Source organism: Lytechinus variegatus, chromosome 16, assembly GCF_018143015.1.
Source record: "Lytechinus variegatus isolate NC3 chromosome 16, Lvar_3.0, whole genome shotgun sequence".
Lineage (NCBI taxonomy): Eukaryota > Metazoa > Echinodermata > Echinoidea > Temnopleuroida > Toxopneustidae > Lytechinus > Lytechinus variegatus.
The window spans coordinates 7244922-7262785 of record NC_054755.1 but is presented as its reverse complement, the minus strand read 5'-3'; the positions used below and the strand labels follow the sequence as shown (position 1 = coordinate 7262785).

Here is a 17864-nt window from a genome sequence, read left to right as displayed (position 1 = left end):
ATTCTCACTCAAGCAAGATAAACAGAAATAAGGTTAATTAAGGCATCCATTGATTCGAAGAGGAAAATTGAACTGTTGCTTTTTTATTTAGATTAAATATCTGCCTTCATCGATAACCAATGTTCATGAAATATAATCAATGCAAAACGCATTCCGATACTGACACTTAGAATACAAAGAGAAATGTAGATACAATGCCTTATCGGAAATGATCATTACATTTGATACATGATTTTGAAAGAGGAGAAAGTCTTTACTTGACCTGGCTCTCGATGATATTATTACAAATAAGTGCGTGGTATTCGATTATTACACTTTTATTATTAACAATATCTAAACGAACACACATAATACGTAAGAATAAAAAAAACACTAAGAAGATTATAATTTTTGTCGGAGTTTGAACTTCTTCCTCGAATGATAACCATTTCCTTCCCTCAAAACTCTCAATAGATGGTTTAATCTGTGGGAGGCCCGACAACACACTAACTGATCTGTTTCATTGAAAACTTGCAAGTATATGAACTAACTTCTTCAGAACATGATGTCGTTACCCATTCCAAAGAGGTCATATTCATCTGGACGCAAAACAATGAGAAGTAGCCACCAGGACCGATGCTGGTAGGCTCTCCGTTCTGCCATTCCGTGTAGTTGAGAGGCGTTTCGTCCGTCCACGCAAATGGGTTGGAGTAGGAACTCCGACTGAGTCCAATCCACTGCGAGTCGCAATTCGAGTGCAGCTGTAGGATGATAGAAAGTGGAGAGGGTTAATGGAGTGGGCGAGTTAAGAGATACAGGTGCCATGGATTGAGGGTCGAGTGAATTAATGAGGGAGTAGAGTAGATAGAGGTGGGTAGTTTTGGGTGCAATAAGAAAATGAACAGTTGAATGGTATGGGTACAACCTAAATTCCAAGGATTTATAGGGTATAGGTTTGGTGAAAATTAGGAGGGAAGAAGTATACCTAGACCGGTGCTATGGGTTTGGGGTGCACATAGTGGGGAAGGGTGGCTATAGGTTAGAAGGTTTGACTTCATTAAAGAGTCCCTAATTTTTATAAGGACTGATCATGCGCAGGTCGGTTTAATCTGAATCAACTTTCCTCCCTCCCGTCCGTCTTAATTTCGAAAGTTCTGCTACATCCATACCGTTGTTTCGCAGATCTGCTTCAAGAATTCCAACTCGATAAGACTGTGAATGGAAACGAGGTCAGCTTCGCAGTTCGATTGGACGCTAGCTCTGCAACTCGACAACGCAGGACTGAAGTGTACCGAGGTGCGGATGTACTGATAACAATTGCCTTGAAAAGTACTCCAAGAATCTGGACAGCTTTGACTCCATGGGCATGGAGTAGGCATCACCCCTGGGGGCGATACTACAGGCGGTGCAGCGGGCGTCTCTAAGTTGTTTTCAAGTAAAAAAAAAAAGACACACACAAAGAAAAGAAATAGATATATATTTTGCAAAATAATTAGGAAAAGAGTATTTAAAAGTTTCAACCACCAAGTCAGGTCAGGAGGAAAACGTAGGATTTATAGTATGTTTTTAATAAATGCATGCATGAGTCACCTGCCTTCTTTCGTAGAAATTTGATATTATTTGTAAATTTATGTACACGATTATGTCCTCAGTGTTGAAATATATCAGAGTTTGAAGACGAAATTGTGACACAATCATGCAAAAAATCCTACCGATTTTCAAAAAATAGTGAAACGTGACAATACAATAATTAATTATTTCATTAATTGCTTAATTTAATATTATCGCCCATTGTAATATTCGCAATGTTTAACATGGAAAGTTTCAGACACGCAAAATACATTGGATCTATTCACAAAAGCGAATAGACAGAACTATTTTGACAGAATGATTTCATGAAAACCACAAAGACTAGGCGCGGTATAGCGTTCATTTGCAGAACGAGTATGGGTTTATGTCATTCTTCTCCAATCCATTATCAAAAACGCTTAGGAGTATGTATGGTTGTGCGTTAGTATGTGAGTATTGTTTGTGTGTGCATGTGTGTGTGTGCGAGAGAGAGAGAGTGAGTAAGATGGTGTTTGGGTGCGCGTTTGGGTGTATAGTTGCGTCTTAAAGGACAATCCACTCCAGCAAAAAGTTAATTTGAATAAAAATAAAATTCCACCGAGTATAACACTGAAAATTTCATCAAGATCGGACGTAAAACAAGAAAGTTATGACATTCTAAAATTTCGCTTTATTTCACAAAACAGTTATATGTACAGCCTGATCGGTATGCAAATGAGGAGAATGATGACATCATCCACTAACTATTTCTTTGTATTTTATTATATAAAATATTCTAAGTTTGTCCATATTGTCAAGTGAAACAAAGATAACCCCCCCCCCCCCCCACCCCGATCATACGGAATTACCATTATTTTAATACTATGTCGTTCATTCAAATTTAGTCAGGTCCAGATTTTAGGAAACGTGCTCAGAAAAAATGCTTTAGGCATTTTGTGTTAATGCTGATTTATCAATTGTTTTAAGGTAATTCAGGGGTGCTGAACCCAAAAATGCTGTTTGCCAAACTTGATTCCGACGTTTTCATCCTCAAATCGGCAAAAATTAAAATGGCGGCATTTTTAATGCAGTTTCCCATATTAAACGATTTTTATGGGTGATTATATTTAAAAATTGGGATCTATGCGTTATTTTTTATACCCAGGGTTGCAAACATAATGTGTCCCATTGATTCGTCCGCCATCTTTAATTCCAAGATGGCTGCCATGATTCACAGCTGCTGATTTGCTAAATAATATGGCAAAATGTTTGATAATTTGGGGCGATGCTGGCATATTCACATTGGATATCGTTAACGTGTCCACCATTTTTTCCTCGCCTGCATAGCAGAAGCAAGACATGGACGCCGCTTTTCCGACGGTGGCGGCGAAGTCAACATCAAATTTTAACCGAGGTTAAGTTTTTGAAATTTCATAACTTTTAGGGTTTAGATGTTTATTTCATGAAACTTAGGCATGTTAGGATTAAACAAAGTCTATATTGACACAGGTTATAGTTACAAAACGTTGTCAAGGTTACCTGGAAATCTAACATAGCGTCCACAACGGCAGTCGTTGTACCATCAACTCCAAAAATGAAGTAAATCCTCAAAATCAAAATAATCAAGAAGCTTTCAAGGCAAATAATGAATCAGGACATGTTTACAAGAAAGTCAGTGAGTGTGTCAGAGAATCCAAGATTACCTTCCAAAATGGCTTCTAATGGACGTTGTAACTTTGAAATGGTCCAAATTCATATAATATCAACCTGGTAGAAATAACTTTGGGGTCTACCGAGAATAAAATAAAACATAAAAAATCATGATTCAAAAGGGGAAAATTACATTGGAAAAATTTCAAGGTTTATCAGTGGTGCAGTTTTGCCCCCCCAAAATAATGATGGCTTAAAAAATAGATGCTATTTCTTAAAAATCTGGCTGAAAAGTTCATATACTATCTACCTACAATGTAAGAACATTTTTGGGCATTTCTCATGATTTCAAGGGTCGATATAGGTGAAGACAGATGTCCATTTTGTCAAAAGATTGAAGAACGCTCCAAAAATTACATTCGAATTGGCCACCATTATTACAAAAATGACAATACTTTATATCCCATCTAGTGCTACTGTTTTGGTGTCTCTGTTTCTAAGACTCATGAAAATATGTTTTACAAGAATTAGTGAATAATAAGTGGTGGTGCACCAATAAGTAAACATCCAAAAACAAACTTTAAAAAATAAGGTACTCTTTCACCTAAAAATTTCCATAATTCACTGATAAGTATTTCAAGACACGTCATTTTTGTGCTCAGGACTATCCTATGGTTTCATGATGAGAGGACAGCAGTCCTCTCATCTTAGAAGTCGCTTTGAACTTTTTACGACGAAAAGGAAACTGACCATCTTTTTTATTAGTTCCGATTTATTATTTCAGCCTTCAAACCACAATACATGTAGTGTAGATTTTGTTCACCTAATTATGACTAAGTTTAGCTGATGGAAGTCTTTTAATACTCACTTTGAAAGCAAACTTTAAATTATAGGCAAAATGGACCATTTCATACCATTGTAACTAATCCAAAAGTATTATTCAACCCTTGAAACCATAGTGTAGACAGCAACTGAACATCATATTTCCCAAATGGATTTTAAATAGATTATGTCAATTTTTGAGTATCAGCAGCCATTTTGGTCTCCTTAATTGGAAGCCATCTTGGATTTTTAGACCTACAGGACCATTGATTGTCCTCGTAACTTATCCTAATGTATTACTTGACCATTTAAACCAAGGGTTAGACAACATATTCATATACCCCAGGCGGATATTAAACAAACTATGACAGTTTTTAGGTAACAATAGCCATTTTAGACCCCGCAAATTTGGAAGCCTTGTTGGATTCTTGGACATGCTGGATCTCTGACTGTCCTTGTAACTTGTCCTTATTTATTACTTGACCCTTTAAACCATGGGTTTAACACCAAAATCATATACCCCGGGCTGATATTAAACAAACTATGTCAGTTTTTCGGTGAGAACGGCCTATATAGACTCCATTTTTGGAAGCCATTATGGATTTTTGGACATAATGGAACCACTAACTGTCCTTGTAACTTGTCCCAATCTAATACTTGACCTTTTAATCCATGCGTTATACTAAAAAATCATATTCTCCAGGCGGTTATTAAACAAAACTGTGTCGGTTTTTAATTAACGACAGACATTTTATACTCCATTTTTGCAAATCATCCTGGATTTTGGGACATGAAGGACCATAGACTGTCTTTTTACTTGTTCCAACGTATTTCTTGACCCATTAAACCATGGGTTAGACACCAACATCATGATGCCCAAGGCAGGTATTAAACAAACTATATGTCGGGTTTGGGGTTTTTAGATGACAGCTATTTTAGGCTCCAATTTTGAAAGACATCTTGGATTTTTTGGACATTGGGCTGTTGACTGTCCTTGTAACTTGTCCCGGTTTACTTCTTGACCCTTGAAATCACCAATGAATATAACCCAAATAAATGACACTAAAATACGTAAAAGATGAATTATGATTTTTTAGGCCATGGCAGCCATTTTCACGCAATCTTGGATTTTCAGGTACCCTGGAGTGCTTATGTTCACTCTTTCCTTTTTCGCCTTCCACCATTGAATACATGTATGCACCGGAAAAGGTGTCTAGGGTAGATAAAATTAATTTTCAGTATATGGCGGCCATTTTAGACGCCATCTTGAAAATATCCACTTTCCCGGATACGGATTTTGGTGGATTTTTAGTATGTTATTTTTTAGATCAAGTAGTACCAAAAACCGTTGACAAACATGTTTGTTACAAGTTTTGGGGGGTCAGAATAGAGTAAAAATGGGTGTAGAATGGTGGCCATTTTGTTTTTGCCAATTTGAGGATTTTAACATCAAAATCAAGGTTGGCAAACAGCAAATTTGGACTCAGCGCCCTCAAATTATGTTAAAGCACTTCTTAATTCAGCATTAACACGATTTGCCTAAGGCAGTCTACTTTTCTCAAATCTGGACCTGACTAATTGGCTCTTGTCAAATCTTTAATAAATAACAGTAAAAAAACAAATAGTGAGTGACACCATCGACTGTCTCATTTACATGGCACTGAGTTGTACATTTAACTGTTTTGTGAAAAATAAGCGAAACTTTAAAAAAAGTAAAATGTCATAACTTTTTTCAATTTTACATCCAATTTTGATGAAATTTTCAGCTTTATGCTAGTTTGATATTTCTCTATTAAAAATCAACATTTTTCTGGGATGGGCTTGGCCTTTAAAGACTTGAATCATTCAGATATGATTTTTTTTATATGTATCTGAGACGTCTCTACCATCCGAATGAGGTCGCCCATATGGTCTCGAATCTCTGGATCAATTTGCACCCCCCCCCCCCTCCGCATTTATAGCTTGATTACAGGCACACGCCACACAACGTCTAATCTAATTGGGTGTTTTTAATAGTTTCTAATATTATGTCGAAACTCGATTAATTTATCTCAAATAGTAATCATGCAATATTTTGAGAGGGGTTGGATTCTGAAACCAGCGGCAAAAACTAGATCATATGGTATTTACTAATAGAAAGAAAACAAGTAAATACAACGGAAAGTGAAGGGGTAAATGCTGATGAACAGCGGTAATAATTAGATCAACGCTGGTCACGATAAGAGAAAAGGCGATGGCAATATCGTTCATGCCTGACGAAATTTAATTAATTAACCTCTGTTTATAATCAAGGGAAGTGTCCATAATTACACGGCCTTTTGTTTATAATGACAGTTTTGATATTTCGAATAATTATTAGTGCACAATGTCAGGTCAACGATAACAATACAAGCAGTCGTAAAAGCGAAACGAACTCATATTTTTAAAATATATTAGGCCTAGTAATTCACATCCTAATTTGGATTCGTTCGAAAAAAGTCAAGATTGTAGACCTTCTTGGTCATATGTGTAGCCAGTGGGCACTAACATTTTCCAACGAGACTATGAAAAACCTACAACAAACACACATATATATTCCCTGTGCGTGTAACCTTCCCTTTACATACCAGCACCCCTCCCTCCCTCCCCTTCATATTCTTCTATCTGCTCACCCCTCACATTACCACCATCCCTCTATTCCCTCAACTCCCTCTCTGTTTCTCTACCTTCTTCTCTCATGCCTTATAACTTGACAGGTTTGACCTATTCCATGAAGTGTTATGTTATATAAATAATGTATTACATTATTTTCATTATTATTTATTATTTCTATTATTTACTTGATGATGTCTTACTCGATGGCCTTCAGTCCACAAGTCATACTTCTTAAAGGCCTATACCTAATTTTCTCAAATACGTGTACATTCTTTTGACGATTTTATTATTTAGATATTTGTATTTACATGTATACCTACCTCCACGTTGGACAATTGTGATTTTCCGATTCTGCAAGTAGCATTGCTGTTATAATAATATCATTTTACACTATTCTTTTCTGTAATGCTGTGTGGAAATTTAAATAAAGATTCATTCTTTATTTGTGATTGCAGGCTGACTTACCACAGTGTTGACCTTCGTAAGCAGCGGTACATTCGCAGGTGTATGCTTGGAGAGTCTCCGTACATGTTCCACCATTTAGACATGGATTAGAAAGACATGCTGCAAGAAAAAAAACATAAGTTTAAAATGATTCGGTGGTGGTATTAGTGATACTAATGAAAATGGATGATGGTGATGACGATAATGGAAATGTTGTAGGTGGTGATGATGGTGGTGATACGTTGATGGATAATGATTATGATGATAAAATTGTGATTGTTCAGTTCCTTAAAGCTCTCTCCATTTCATTATTCTAAAGCTCTTTCCATTCAGAGGATAGAGCTTCAGTTTATGAAGCTATATCCATTCAGTTCCTTAAAGCTTTCCCCATTCTCGTCTTTAGAAGTTCAATCCATTATTTAAAGCTCTATCTATTCATTTCTTTAAGCTCAATCAAATTCACTATTTTTAAAGCTTTATCGATTCCATTATTTAAAGCTCTGTCCCTTCAGTTCTAGATCTATTCATTCAATTCTATCAAGCTCTATTCATTCCATTCTTTAAAGCTCTATCCACTGAATTCTATAAAGCTCTATCCATTCATTCCATTCTTTGAATCTGTCTCCATTTTGACATTTAAAGCTCTATCCATTCCATTATTTCAAGCTTTTTCCATTCAGAGAATAGACCTTCAGTCATTGAAACTGTATCAATTCAGCTCTTTAAAGCTCTATCCATTCAGCTCTTTAATGCTCTATCCATTCAGTTCTTTAAAATTATTATCCATTTAGTTCCTTAAAGCTTTCCCCATTCTCATCTTTAAAAGTTCTAATCATTCCTTAAAGCTCTATAAAGCTCTATCTATTCAATTCTTTAAGCTCAACCAAATTCACTTTTTAAAGTTTTATCCATTATATTCTTTAAAGCTCTATCCATTACAGTCTCTAAATCCCTTTCCACTTCAGTTCTTTTAAGCTTTATCCATTCGGTATATTCTTTAGAGCTCTATCCATTCCATTATTTCAAGCTCTTATCATTCAGAGGATAGAGCTTCAGTTCTTTAAGGCTCTATCCATTCCAATCTTCAAAGCTCTTTCCATTCCATTATTCAAAGCTCTGTCCCTTCAGTTCTTTGAAGCTCTATTCATGCAGTTCTTTCAAGCTCAATTCATTCCATTCTTCAAAAGCTCTATCCATTCAGTTCTTTCAAGCTCTGTCCATTCCATTCTTGAAAGCTCTATCCATTGAGTTCTTTCAAGCTCTATCCATTCCATTATTCAAATTTCTATCCTTTGAGTTCTATGAAGCTCTATCCATTCATTCCATTCTTTAAAGCTGTCTTCATTTTGATACTCAAAGCTCTATCCATTCCATTCTTTAAAGCTCTATCCATTCAGTTCTTTCAAGCTCTATTCATTCCATTCCATTATTCAACGCTCTGTTCATTGACTTATTTATAGCTCTATCCATTTATTCCAGTCTCTAAAGCTCTCTCCATTTTGATATTTAAAACTCTATCCATTCCATTATTTCAAGCTCTTTCCGTTCAGAGAATAGACCTTCAGTCTTTGAAGCTCTATCCATTCAGCTCTTTAAAGCTCTATCCATTCAGCTCTTTAATGCTCTATCCATTCAGTTCTTTAAAATTATATTCATTCCATCCTTTCAGCTCTATCAAATTCAGTTCTTTCATGCCCTGTCAATTCCATTCTTTGAAGCTCTTTCCACTCAGTTCTATAAAGCTCTATTCATTCATTCCATTCTTTCAGGCTCTATACATTTGTTTTTTAAAGCTTTATCCATTCCATTATTTCAAGCTCGTTCCATTCAGAGGATAGAGCTTCAGTCTTTGAAGCTATATCCATTTAGTTCCTTAAAGCTTTCCCCATTCTCATCTTTAAAAGTTCTAATCATTCCTTAAAGCTCTATAAAGCTCTATCTATTCAATTCTTTAAGCTCAACCAAATTCACTTTTTAAAGTTTTATCCATTATATTCTTTAAAGCTCTATCCATTACAGTCTCTAAATCCCTTTCCACTTCAGTTCTTTTAAGCTTTATCCATTCGGTATATTCTTTAGAGCTCTATCCATTCCATTATTTCAAGCTCTTATCATTCAGAGGATAGAGCTTCAGTTCTTTAAGGCTCTATCCATTCCATTCTTCAAAGCTCTTTCCATTCCATTATTCAAAGCTCTGTCCCTTCAGTTCTTTGAAGCTCTATTCATGCAGTTCTTTCAAGCTCAATTCATTCCATTCTTCAAAAGCTCTATCCATTCAGTTCTTTCAAGCTCTGTCCATTCCATTCTTGAAAGCTCTATCCATTGAGTTCTTTCAAGCTCTATCCATTCCATTATTCAAATTTCTATCCTTTGAGTTCTATGAAGCTCTATCCATTCATTCCATTCTTTAAAGCTGTCTTCATTTTGATACTCAAAGCTCTATCCATTCCATTCTTTAAAGCTCTATCCATTCAGTTCTTTCAAGCTCTATTCATTCCATTCCATTATTCAACGCTCTGTTCATTGACTTATTTATAGCTCTATCCATTTATTCCAGTCTCTAAAGCTCTCTCCATTTTGATATTTAAAACTCTATCCATTCCATTATTTCAAGCTCTTTCCGTTCAGAGAATAGACCTTCAGTCTTTGAAGCTCTATCCATTCAGCTCTTTAAAGCTCTATCCATTCAGCTCTTTAATGCTCTATCCATTCAGTTCTTTAAAATTCTATTCATTCCATCCTTTCAGCTCTATCAAATTCAGTTCTTTCATGCCCTGTCCATTCCATTCTTTGAAGCTCTTTCCACTCAGTTCTATAAAGCTCTATTCATTCATTCCATTCTTTCAGGCTCTATACATTTGTTTTTTAAAGCTCTATCCATTCCATTATTTCAAGCTCGTTCCATTCAGAGGATAGAGTTTCAGTCTTTGAAGCTATATCCATTTAGTTCCTTAAAGCTTTCCCCATTCTCATCTTTAAAAGTTCTAATCATTCCTTAAAGCTCTATAAAGCTCTATCTATTCAATTCTTTAAGCTCAACCAAATTCACTTTTTAAAGTTTTATCCATTATATTCTTTAAAGCTCTATCCATTACAGTCTCTAAATCCCTTTCCACTTCAGTTCTTTTAAGCTTTATCCATTCGGTATATTCTTTAGAGCTCTATCCATTCCATTATTTCAAGCTCTTATCATTCAGAGGATAGAGCTTCAGTTCTTTAAGGCTCTATCCATTCCATTCTTCAAAGCTCTTTCCATTCCATTATTCAAAGCTCTGTCCCTTCAGTTCTTTGAAGCTCTATTCATGCAGTTCTTTCAAGCTCAATTCATTCCATTCTTCAAAAGCTCTATCCATTCAGTTCTTTCAAGCTCTGTCCATTCCATTCTTGAAAGCTCTATCCATTGAGTTCTTTCAAGCTCTATCCATTCCATTATTTAAATTTCTATCCTTTGAGTTCTATGAAGCTCTATCCATTCATTCCATTCTTTAAAGCTGTCTTCATTTTGATACTCAAAGCTCTATCCATTCCATTCTTTAAAGCTCTATCCATTCAGTTCTTTCAAGCTCTATTCATTCCATTCCATTATTCAACGCTCTGTTCATTGACTTATTTATAGCTCTATCCATTTATTCCAGTCTCTAAAGCTCTCTCCATTTTGATATTTAAAACTCTATCCATTCCATTATTTCAAGCTCTTTCCATTCAGAGAATAGACCTTCAGTCTTTGAAGCTCTATCCATTCAGCTCTTTAATGCTCTGTCCACTCAGTTCTTAAAAACTCTATCCATTCAGTTATTAAAAATTCTATCCATTCCGTCCTTTCAGCTCTATCAAATTCAGTTCTTTCATGCCCTGTCCATTCCATTCTTTGAAGCTCTTTCCACTCAGTTCTTTAAAGCTCTATCCATTCCATTCTTTGAAGCTCTTTCCACTCAGTTCTTTAAAGCTCTATTCATTCCATTCTTTAAAGCTCTATACATTTGTTTTTTCAAGCTCTATCCGATCAATTATTTGAAGCTCTGTCCCTTCAGTTCTTGAAAGCTCTATCCATACATTCCATTCTTTAAAGCTTTATCCATTTGCTTTTTTAAAGCTCTATACATTCCATTATTTCAAGCTCTTTCCATTCAGAGGATAGAGCTTCAGTCTTTGACGCTATATTCATTCAGTTCCTTAAAGCTCTCTACATTTCATTATTTAAAGCCCTATCCATTCAGCTCTTTTAAGCTCTATCCATTCAGTTCTTTAAAGTTCGATTCATTCATTCCACTCTTCAGGCTCTATACATTTGTTTTTTAAAGCTCTATGCATTCCATTATTTCAAGCTCGTTCCATTCAGAGGAGAGAGCTTCAGTCTTTGAAGCTATATCCATTCAGTTCCTTAGAGCTTTCCCCATTCTCATTTTAAAGAAGTTCTATTCATTCCTTAAAGCTCTATAAAGCTCTATCTATTCATTTCTTTAAGCTCAATCAAATTCACTTTTTTAAAGTTTTATCCATTATATTCTTTAAAGCTCTATCCATTGCAGTCTCTAAAACCCTTTCCACTTCAGTTCTTTCAAGCTTTATCCATTCGGTATATTCTTTAGAGCTCTATCCATTCCATTATTTCAAGCTCTTATCATTCAGAGGATAGAGCTTCAGTTCTTTAAGGCTCTATCAATTCCATTCTTCAACGCTCTTTCCATTCCATTATTTAAAGCTCTGTCCCTTCAGTTCTTTGAAGCTCTATTCATGCAGTTCTTTCAAGCTCAATTCATTCCATTCTTCAAAAGCTCTATCCATTGAGATCTTTAAAGTTCTATCCATTCTTTGAAGCTCTATCCATTCAGTTCTTTCAAGTTCTATCCATTCCATTATTTAATGCTCTATCCGTTGAGTTCTATGAAGCTCTATCCATTCATTCCATTTTTTAAAGCTGTCTCCATTCAGTTCTTTAAAGTTCGGTTCATTCATTCCATTCTTTCAAGCTCTATCCATTTGTTTTTTAAAGCTCTATTCATTCCATTATTTCAAGCTCGTTACATTCACAGGATAGAGCTTCAGTCTTTGAAGCTATATCCATTCAGTTCCTTAAAGCTTTCCCCATTCTCATCTTTAGAAGTTCTATCCATTCCTTAAAGCTCTCTAAAGCTCTATCTATTCAGTTCTTTAAGCTCGATCAAATTCACTTTTTAAAGTTTTATCCATTACATTCTTTAAAGCTCTATCCATTGCAGTCTCTAAAACCCTCCACTTCAGTTCTTTTAAGCTTTATCCATTCCATTCTTTAAAGGTCTATCTATTCCATTCTTTAAAGCTCTATCCATTGAGTTCTTTAAAGCTTTATCAATTCATTCCATTCTTTAAAGCTCTATCCATTCCATTATTTCAAACTCTTTCCATTCAGAGAATAGACCTTTAGTCTTTGAATCTCTATCCATTCAGCTCATGCTCTATCCATTCAGTTCTTAATAATAGTTCTATCTATTCCATCCTTTAAGCTCTATCAAATTCAGTTCTTCTGTGCCCTGTCCATTCCATTCTTTGAAGCTCTTTCCAATCAGTTCTTTAATGTTCTATTCATTCATTTCATTTTTTAAATCTATTCCATTATTTCAAGCTCTTTCCCTTCAGAGAATACACCTTCAGTCTTTGAATCTCTATCCATTCAGTTCTCTTTAATGCTCTTTCCATTCAGTTCTTAGAAGTTCTATCCATTCTTTAAAGCTCTTTCAAGCTTTATCTATTCAATTCCTTAAGCTCACTGAAATTCACGTTTTTAAAGCTTTATTTATTCCATTCCTTAAAGCTCTATCCATTTGTTTTTTAAAGCTCTATCCAATCCATTATTTGAAGCTCTGGCCCTTCAATTCTTTAAAGCTCTATCCATTCATTCCATTTTATAAAGGTCTATCCATTTGTTTTTTCAAAGCTCTAACCATCCCATTACTTCATGTTTTCTCCATTTGGAGGATAGAGCTTCAGTCCTTGACGATCTATCCATTCAGTTCCTTTAAGCTCTCTCCATTTCATTATTTAAAGCTCTATCCATTCTGCACTTTAAAGTTCTATTCATTCATTCCATTCTTTAAAGCTCTATACATTTGGGTTTTTTTAGCTCTATCCATTCCATTATTTCAAGCTCTTTCCATTCAGAGGAAAGAGCTTCAATCTTTGAAGCTATATCCATTCAGTTCCTTAAAGCTTTCCCATTCTCATCTTTAAAAGTTCTATCCTTCTTTGAAGCTCTTTAAAGCTCTATCCATTCTTTAAAGCTCTATCCAATGAGTTCTTTAAAGCTCTATCCATTCATTCCATTCTTTAAAGCTCTCTCCATTTTGATAATTAAAGCTCTATCCATTCCATTCTTTGAAGCTCTTTCCACTCAGTTCTTTAAAGCTCTATCCATTCATTCCATTCTTTAAAGCTTTATCCATTTGTTTTTTTAAAGCTCTATACATTCCATTATTTCAAGCTCTTTCCATTCAGAGGATAGAGCTTCAGTCTTTGACGCTATATTCATTCAGTTCCTTAAAGCTCTCTCCATTTCATTATTTAAAGCTCTATCCATTCAGCTCTTTAATGCTCTATCCATTCCGTTCTTTAAAGTTCGATTCATTCATTCCATTCTTTCAAGCTCTATACATTTGTTTTTTTAAGCTGTATCCATTCCATTATTTCAGGCTTGTTACATTCACAGGATAGAGCTTCAGTCTTTGAAGCTATATCCATTCAGTTCCTTAAAGCTTTCCCCATTCTCATCTTTAGAAGTTCTATCCATTCCTTAAAGCTCTCTAAAGCTCTATCTATTCAGTTCTTTAAGCTCGATCAAATTCACTTTTTAAAGTTTTATCCATTACATTCTTTAAAGCTCTTTCCATTCAGAGAATAGACCTTCAGTCTTTGAAGCTCTATCCATTCAGCTCATGCTCTATCCATTCAGTTCTTAATAGTTCTATCCATTCCATCCTTTAAGCTCTATCAAATTCAGTTCTTTTATGCCCTGTCCATTCCATTCTTTGAAGCTCTTTCCACTCAGTTCTTTAATGTTCTATTCATTCATTTCATTTTTTAAATCTATTCCATTATTTCAAGCTCTTTCCATTCAGAGAATACACCTTCAGTCTTTGAAGCTCTATCCATTCAGTTCTCTTTAATGCTCTATCCATTCAGTTCTTAGAAGTTCTATCCATTTTTTAAAGCTCTCAAGCTCTATTCAATTCCTTAAGCTCACTCAAATTCACGTTTTTAAAGCTTTATTTATTCCATTCTTTAAAGCTCTATCCATTTGTTTTTTAAAGCTCTATCTAATCCATTATTTGAAGCTCTGTCCCTTCAGTTCTTTAAAGCCCTATCCATTCATTCCATTTTATAAAGGTCTATCCATTTGTTTTTTTTCAAAGCTCTATCCGTTCCGCTATTTCAAGCTCTTTCCATTCAGAGGATAGAGCTTCAGTCTTTGACGATCTATCCATTCAGTTCCTTTAAGCTCTCTCCATTTCATTATTTAAAGCTCTATCCATTCAGCTCTTTAAAGTTCTATTCATTCATTCCATTCTTTAAAGCTCTATACATTTGTTTTTTTTAGCTCTATCCATTCCATTATTTCAAGCTCTTTCCATTCAGAGGAAAGAGCTTCAATCTTTGAAGCTATATCCATTCAGTTCCTTAAAGCTTTCCCATTCTCATCTTTAAAAGTTCTATCCTTCTTTGAAGCTCTTTAAAGCTCTATCCATTCCATTCTTTAAAGCTCTATCCAATGAATTCTTTAAAGCTCTATCCATTCATTCCACCTTTAAAGCTCTCTCCATTTTGATAATTAAAGCTCTATCCATTCCATTCTTTGAAGCTCTTTCCACTCAGTTCTTGAAAGCTCTATCCATTCATTCCATTCTTTAAAGCTTTATCCATTTGTTTTTTTAAAGCTCTATACATTCCATTATTTCAAGCTCTTTCCATTCAGAGGAAAGAGCTTCAATCTTTGAAGCTATATCCATTCAGTTCCTTAAAGCTTTCTCATTCTCATCTTTAAAAGTTCTCTCCCTTCTTTGAAGCTCTTAAAAGCTCTATCCAATTATTTAAGCTCAATAAATTTCACACTTTTAAAGCTTTATCCATTCCATTCTTCGAAACTCTTTCCATTCCTATATTTAAAGCTCTGTCCCTTCAGTTCTTTGAAGCTCTATTCATTCAGTTCTTTCAACCTATGTTCTTTTCATTCTTCAAAAGCTCTATACATTCAGTTCTTTAAAGGTCTATCCCTTCCATTCTTTAAAGCTCTATCCATTTAGTTCTTTAAAGCTCTAACCATTCAATTCTTTGAAGCTTCATCCATTCAGTTCTTTCAAGCTTTTATCTATTCCAATATTTAAAGCTCTATCTATTCAGCTCTTTAATGCTCTATCGATTCAGTTCTTTAAAGCTCTATCCATTCATTCCATTCTTTAAAGCTCTCTCCATTTTGATAATTAAAGCTCTATCCATTCCATTCTTTGAAGCTCTTTCCACTCAGTTCTTTAAAGCTCTATCCATTAATTCCATTTTTTTAAAAGCTTTATCGATTTGTTTTTTCAAAGCTCTATCCGTTCCGCTATTTCAAGCTCTTTCCATTCAGAGGATAGAGCTTCAGTCCTTGACGATCTCTCCATTCAGTTCCTTTAAGCTCTCTCCATTTCATTATTTAAAGCTCTATCCATTCAGCTCTTTAAAGTTCTATTCATTCATTCCATTCTTTAAAGCTCTATACATTTGTTTTTTTTAGCTCTATCCATTCCATTATTTCAAGCTCTTTCCATTCAGAGGAAAGAGCTTCAATCTTTGAAGCTATATCCATTCAGTTCCTTAAAGCTTTCCCATTCTCATCTTTAAAAGTTCTATCCTTCTTTGAAGCCCTTTAAAGCTCTATCCATTCCATTCTTTAAAGCTCTATCCAATGAATTCTTTAAAGCTCTATCCATTCATTCCACCTTTAAAGCTCTCTCCATTTTGATAATTAAAGCTCTATCCATTCCATTCTTTGAAGCTCTTTCCACTCAGTTCTTGAAAGCTCTATCCATTCATTCCATTCTTTAAAGCTTTATCCATTTGTTTTTTTAAAGCTCTATACATTCCATTATTTCAAGCTCTTTCCATTCAGAGGAAAGAGCTTCAATCTTTGAAGCTATATCCATTCAGTTCCTTAAAGCTTTCTCATTCTCATCTTTAAAAGTTCTCTCCCTTCTTTGAAGCTCTTAAAAGCTCTATCTATTCAATTATTTAAGCTCAATAAATTTCACACTTTTAAAGCTTTATCCATTCCATTCTTCGAAACTCTTTCCATTCCTATATTTAAAGCTCTGTCCCTTCAGTTCTTTGAAGCTCTATTCATTCAGTTCTTTCAACCTATGTTCTTTTCATTCTTCAAAAGCTCTATACATTCAGTTCTTTAAAGGTCTATCCCTTCCATTCTTTAAAGCTCTATCCATTTAGTTCTTTAAAGCTCTAACCATTCAATTCTTTGAAGCTTCATCCATTCAGTTCTTTCAAGCTTTTATCTATTCCAATCTTTAAAGCTCTATCTATTCAGCTCTTTAATGCTCTATCGATTCAGTTCTTTAAAGCTCTATCCATTCATTCCATTCTTTAAAGCTCTCTCCATTTTGATAATTAAAGCTCTATCCATTCCATTCTTTGAAGCTCTTTCCACTCAGTTCTTTAAAGCTCTATCCATTAATTCCATTTTTTTTAAAAGCTTTATCGATTTGTTTTTTCAAAGCTCTATCCGTTCCGCTATTTCAAGCTCTTTCCATTCAGAGGATAGAGCTTCAGTCTTTGACGATATATCCATTCAGTTCCTTAAAGCTGTCTCCATTTCACTATTTAAAGCTCTATCCATTCAGCTGTTTAATACTCTATCCATTCAGTTCTTTAAAGTTCTATTCATTCATTCCATTCTTTCAAGCTCTATACATTTGTTTTTTTCTAAAACTCTATCCATTCCATTCTTTGAAGCTCTTTCCACTCAGTTCTTTAAAGTTCTATTCATTCATTTCATTTTTTAAATCTATTCCATTATTTCAAGCTCTTTCCATTCAGAGAATACACCTTCAGTCTTTGAAGCTCTATCCATTCAGTTCTTAGAAGTTCTATCCATTCTTTAAAGCTCTTTCAAGCTCTATCTATTCAATTCCTAAAGCTCACTCAAATTCACGTTTTTAAAGCTTTATTTATTCCATTATTTAAAGCTCTATCCATTTGTTTTTTAAAGCTCTATCTAATCCATTATTTGAAGCTCTGTCCCTTCAGTTCTTTAAAGCCCTATCCATTCATTCCATTTTATAAAGGTCTATCCATTTGTTTTTTTTCAAAGCTCTGTCCATTCCATTATTTCAAGTTTTCTCCATTTGGAGGATAGAGCTTCAGTCTTTGACGATCTATCCATTCAGTTCCTTTAAGCTCTCTCCATTTCATTATTTAAAGCTCTATCCATTCAGCTCTTTAAAGTTCTATTCATTCATTCCATTCTTTAAAGCTCTATACATTTGTTTTTTTATCTCTATCCATTCCATTATTTCAAGCTCTTTCCATTCAGAGGAAAGAGCTTCAATCTTTGAAGCTATATCCATTCAGTTCCTTAAAGCTTTCCCATTCTCATCTTTAAAAGTTCTATCCTTCTTTGAAGCTCTTTAAAGCTCTATCCATTCCATTCTTTAAAGCTCTTTCCAATGAATTCTTTAAAGCTCTATCCATTCATTCCACCTTTAAAGCTCTCTCCATTTTGATAATTAAAGCTCTATCCATTCCATTCTTTGAAGCTCTTTCCACTC

General features: G+C 34.6%; 1 protein-coding gene across 1 annotated transcript in view; it reads right to left on the bottom strand.

Annotated features, from left to right (window-relative positions):
* Positions 1 to 395: 395 nt before the first annotated feature.
* The window catches only part of LOC121430358 (neurocan core protein-like), a 31179-nt gene continuing 13710 nt past the window's right edge, over positions 396 to 17864 (bottom strand). Inside the window, exons 4-6 of the mRNA XM_041627639.1 lie at positions 7099 to 7197; positions 1149 to 1399; positions 396 to 740 (exon numbers count right to left, since the gene is read on the bottom strand). Of these exons, the coding sequence (XP_041483573.1) occupies positions 486 to 740; positions 1149 to 1399; positions 7099 to 7197 (605 nt within the window). The 3' untranslated portion in view covers positions 396 to 485. The remainder of the gene's footprint in view (positions 741 to 1148; positions 1400 to 7098; positions 7198 to 17864) is intronic.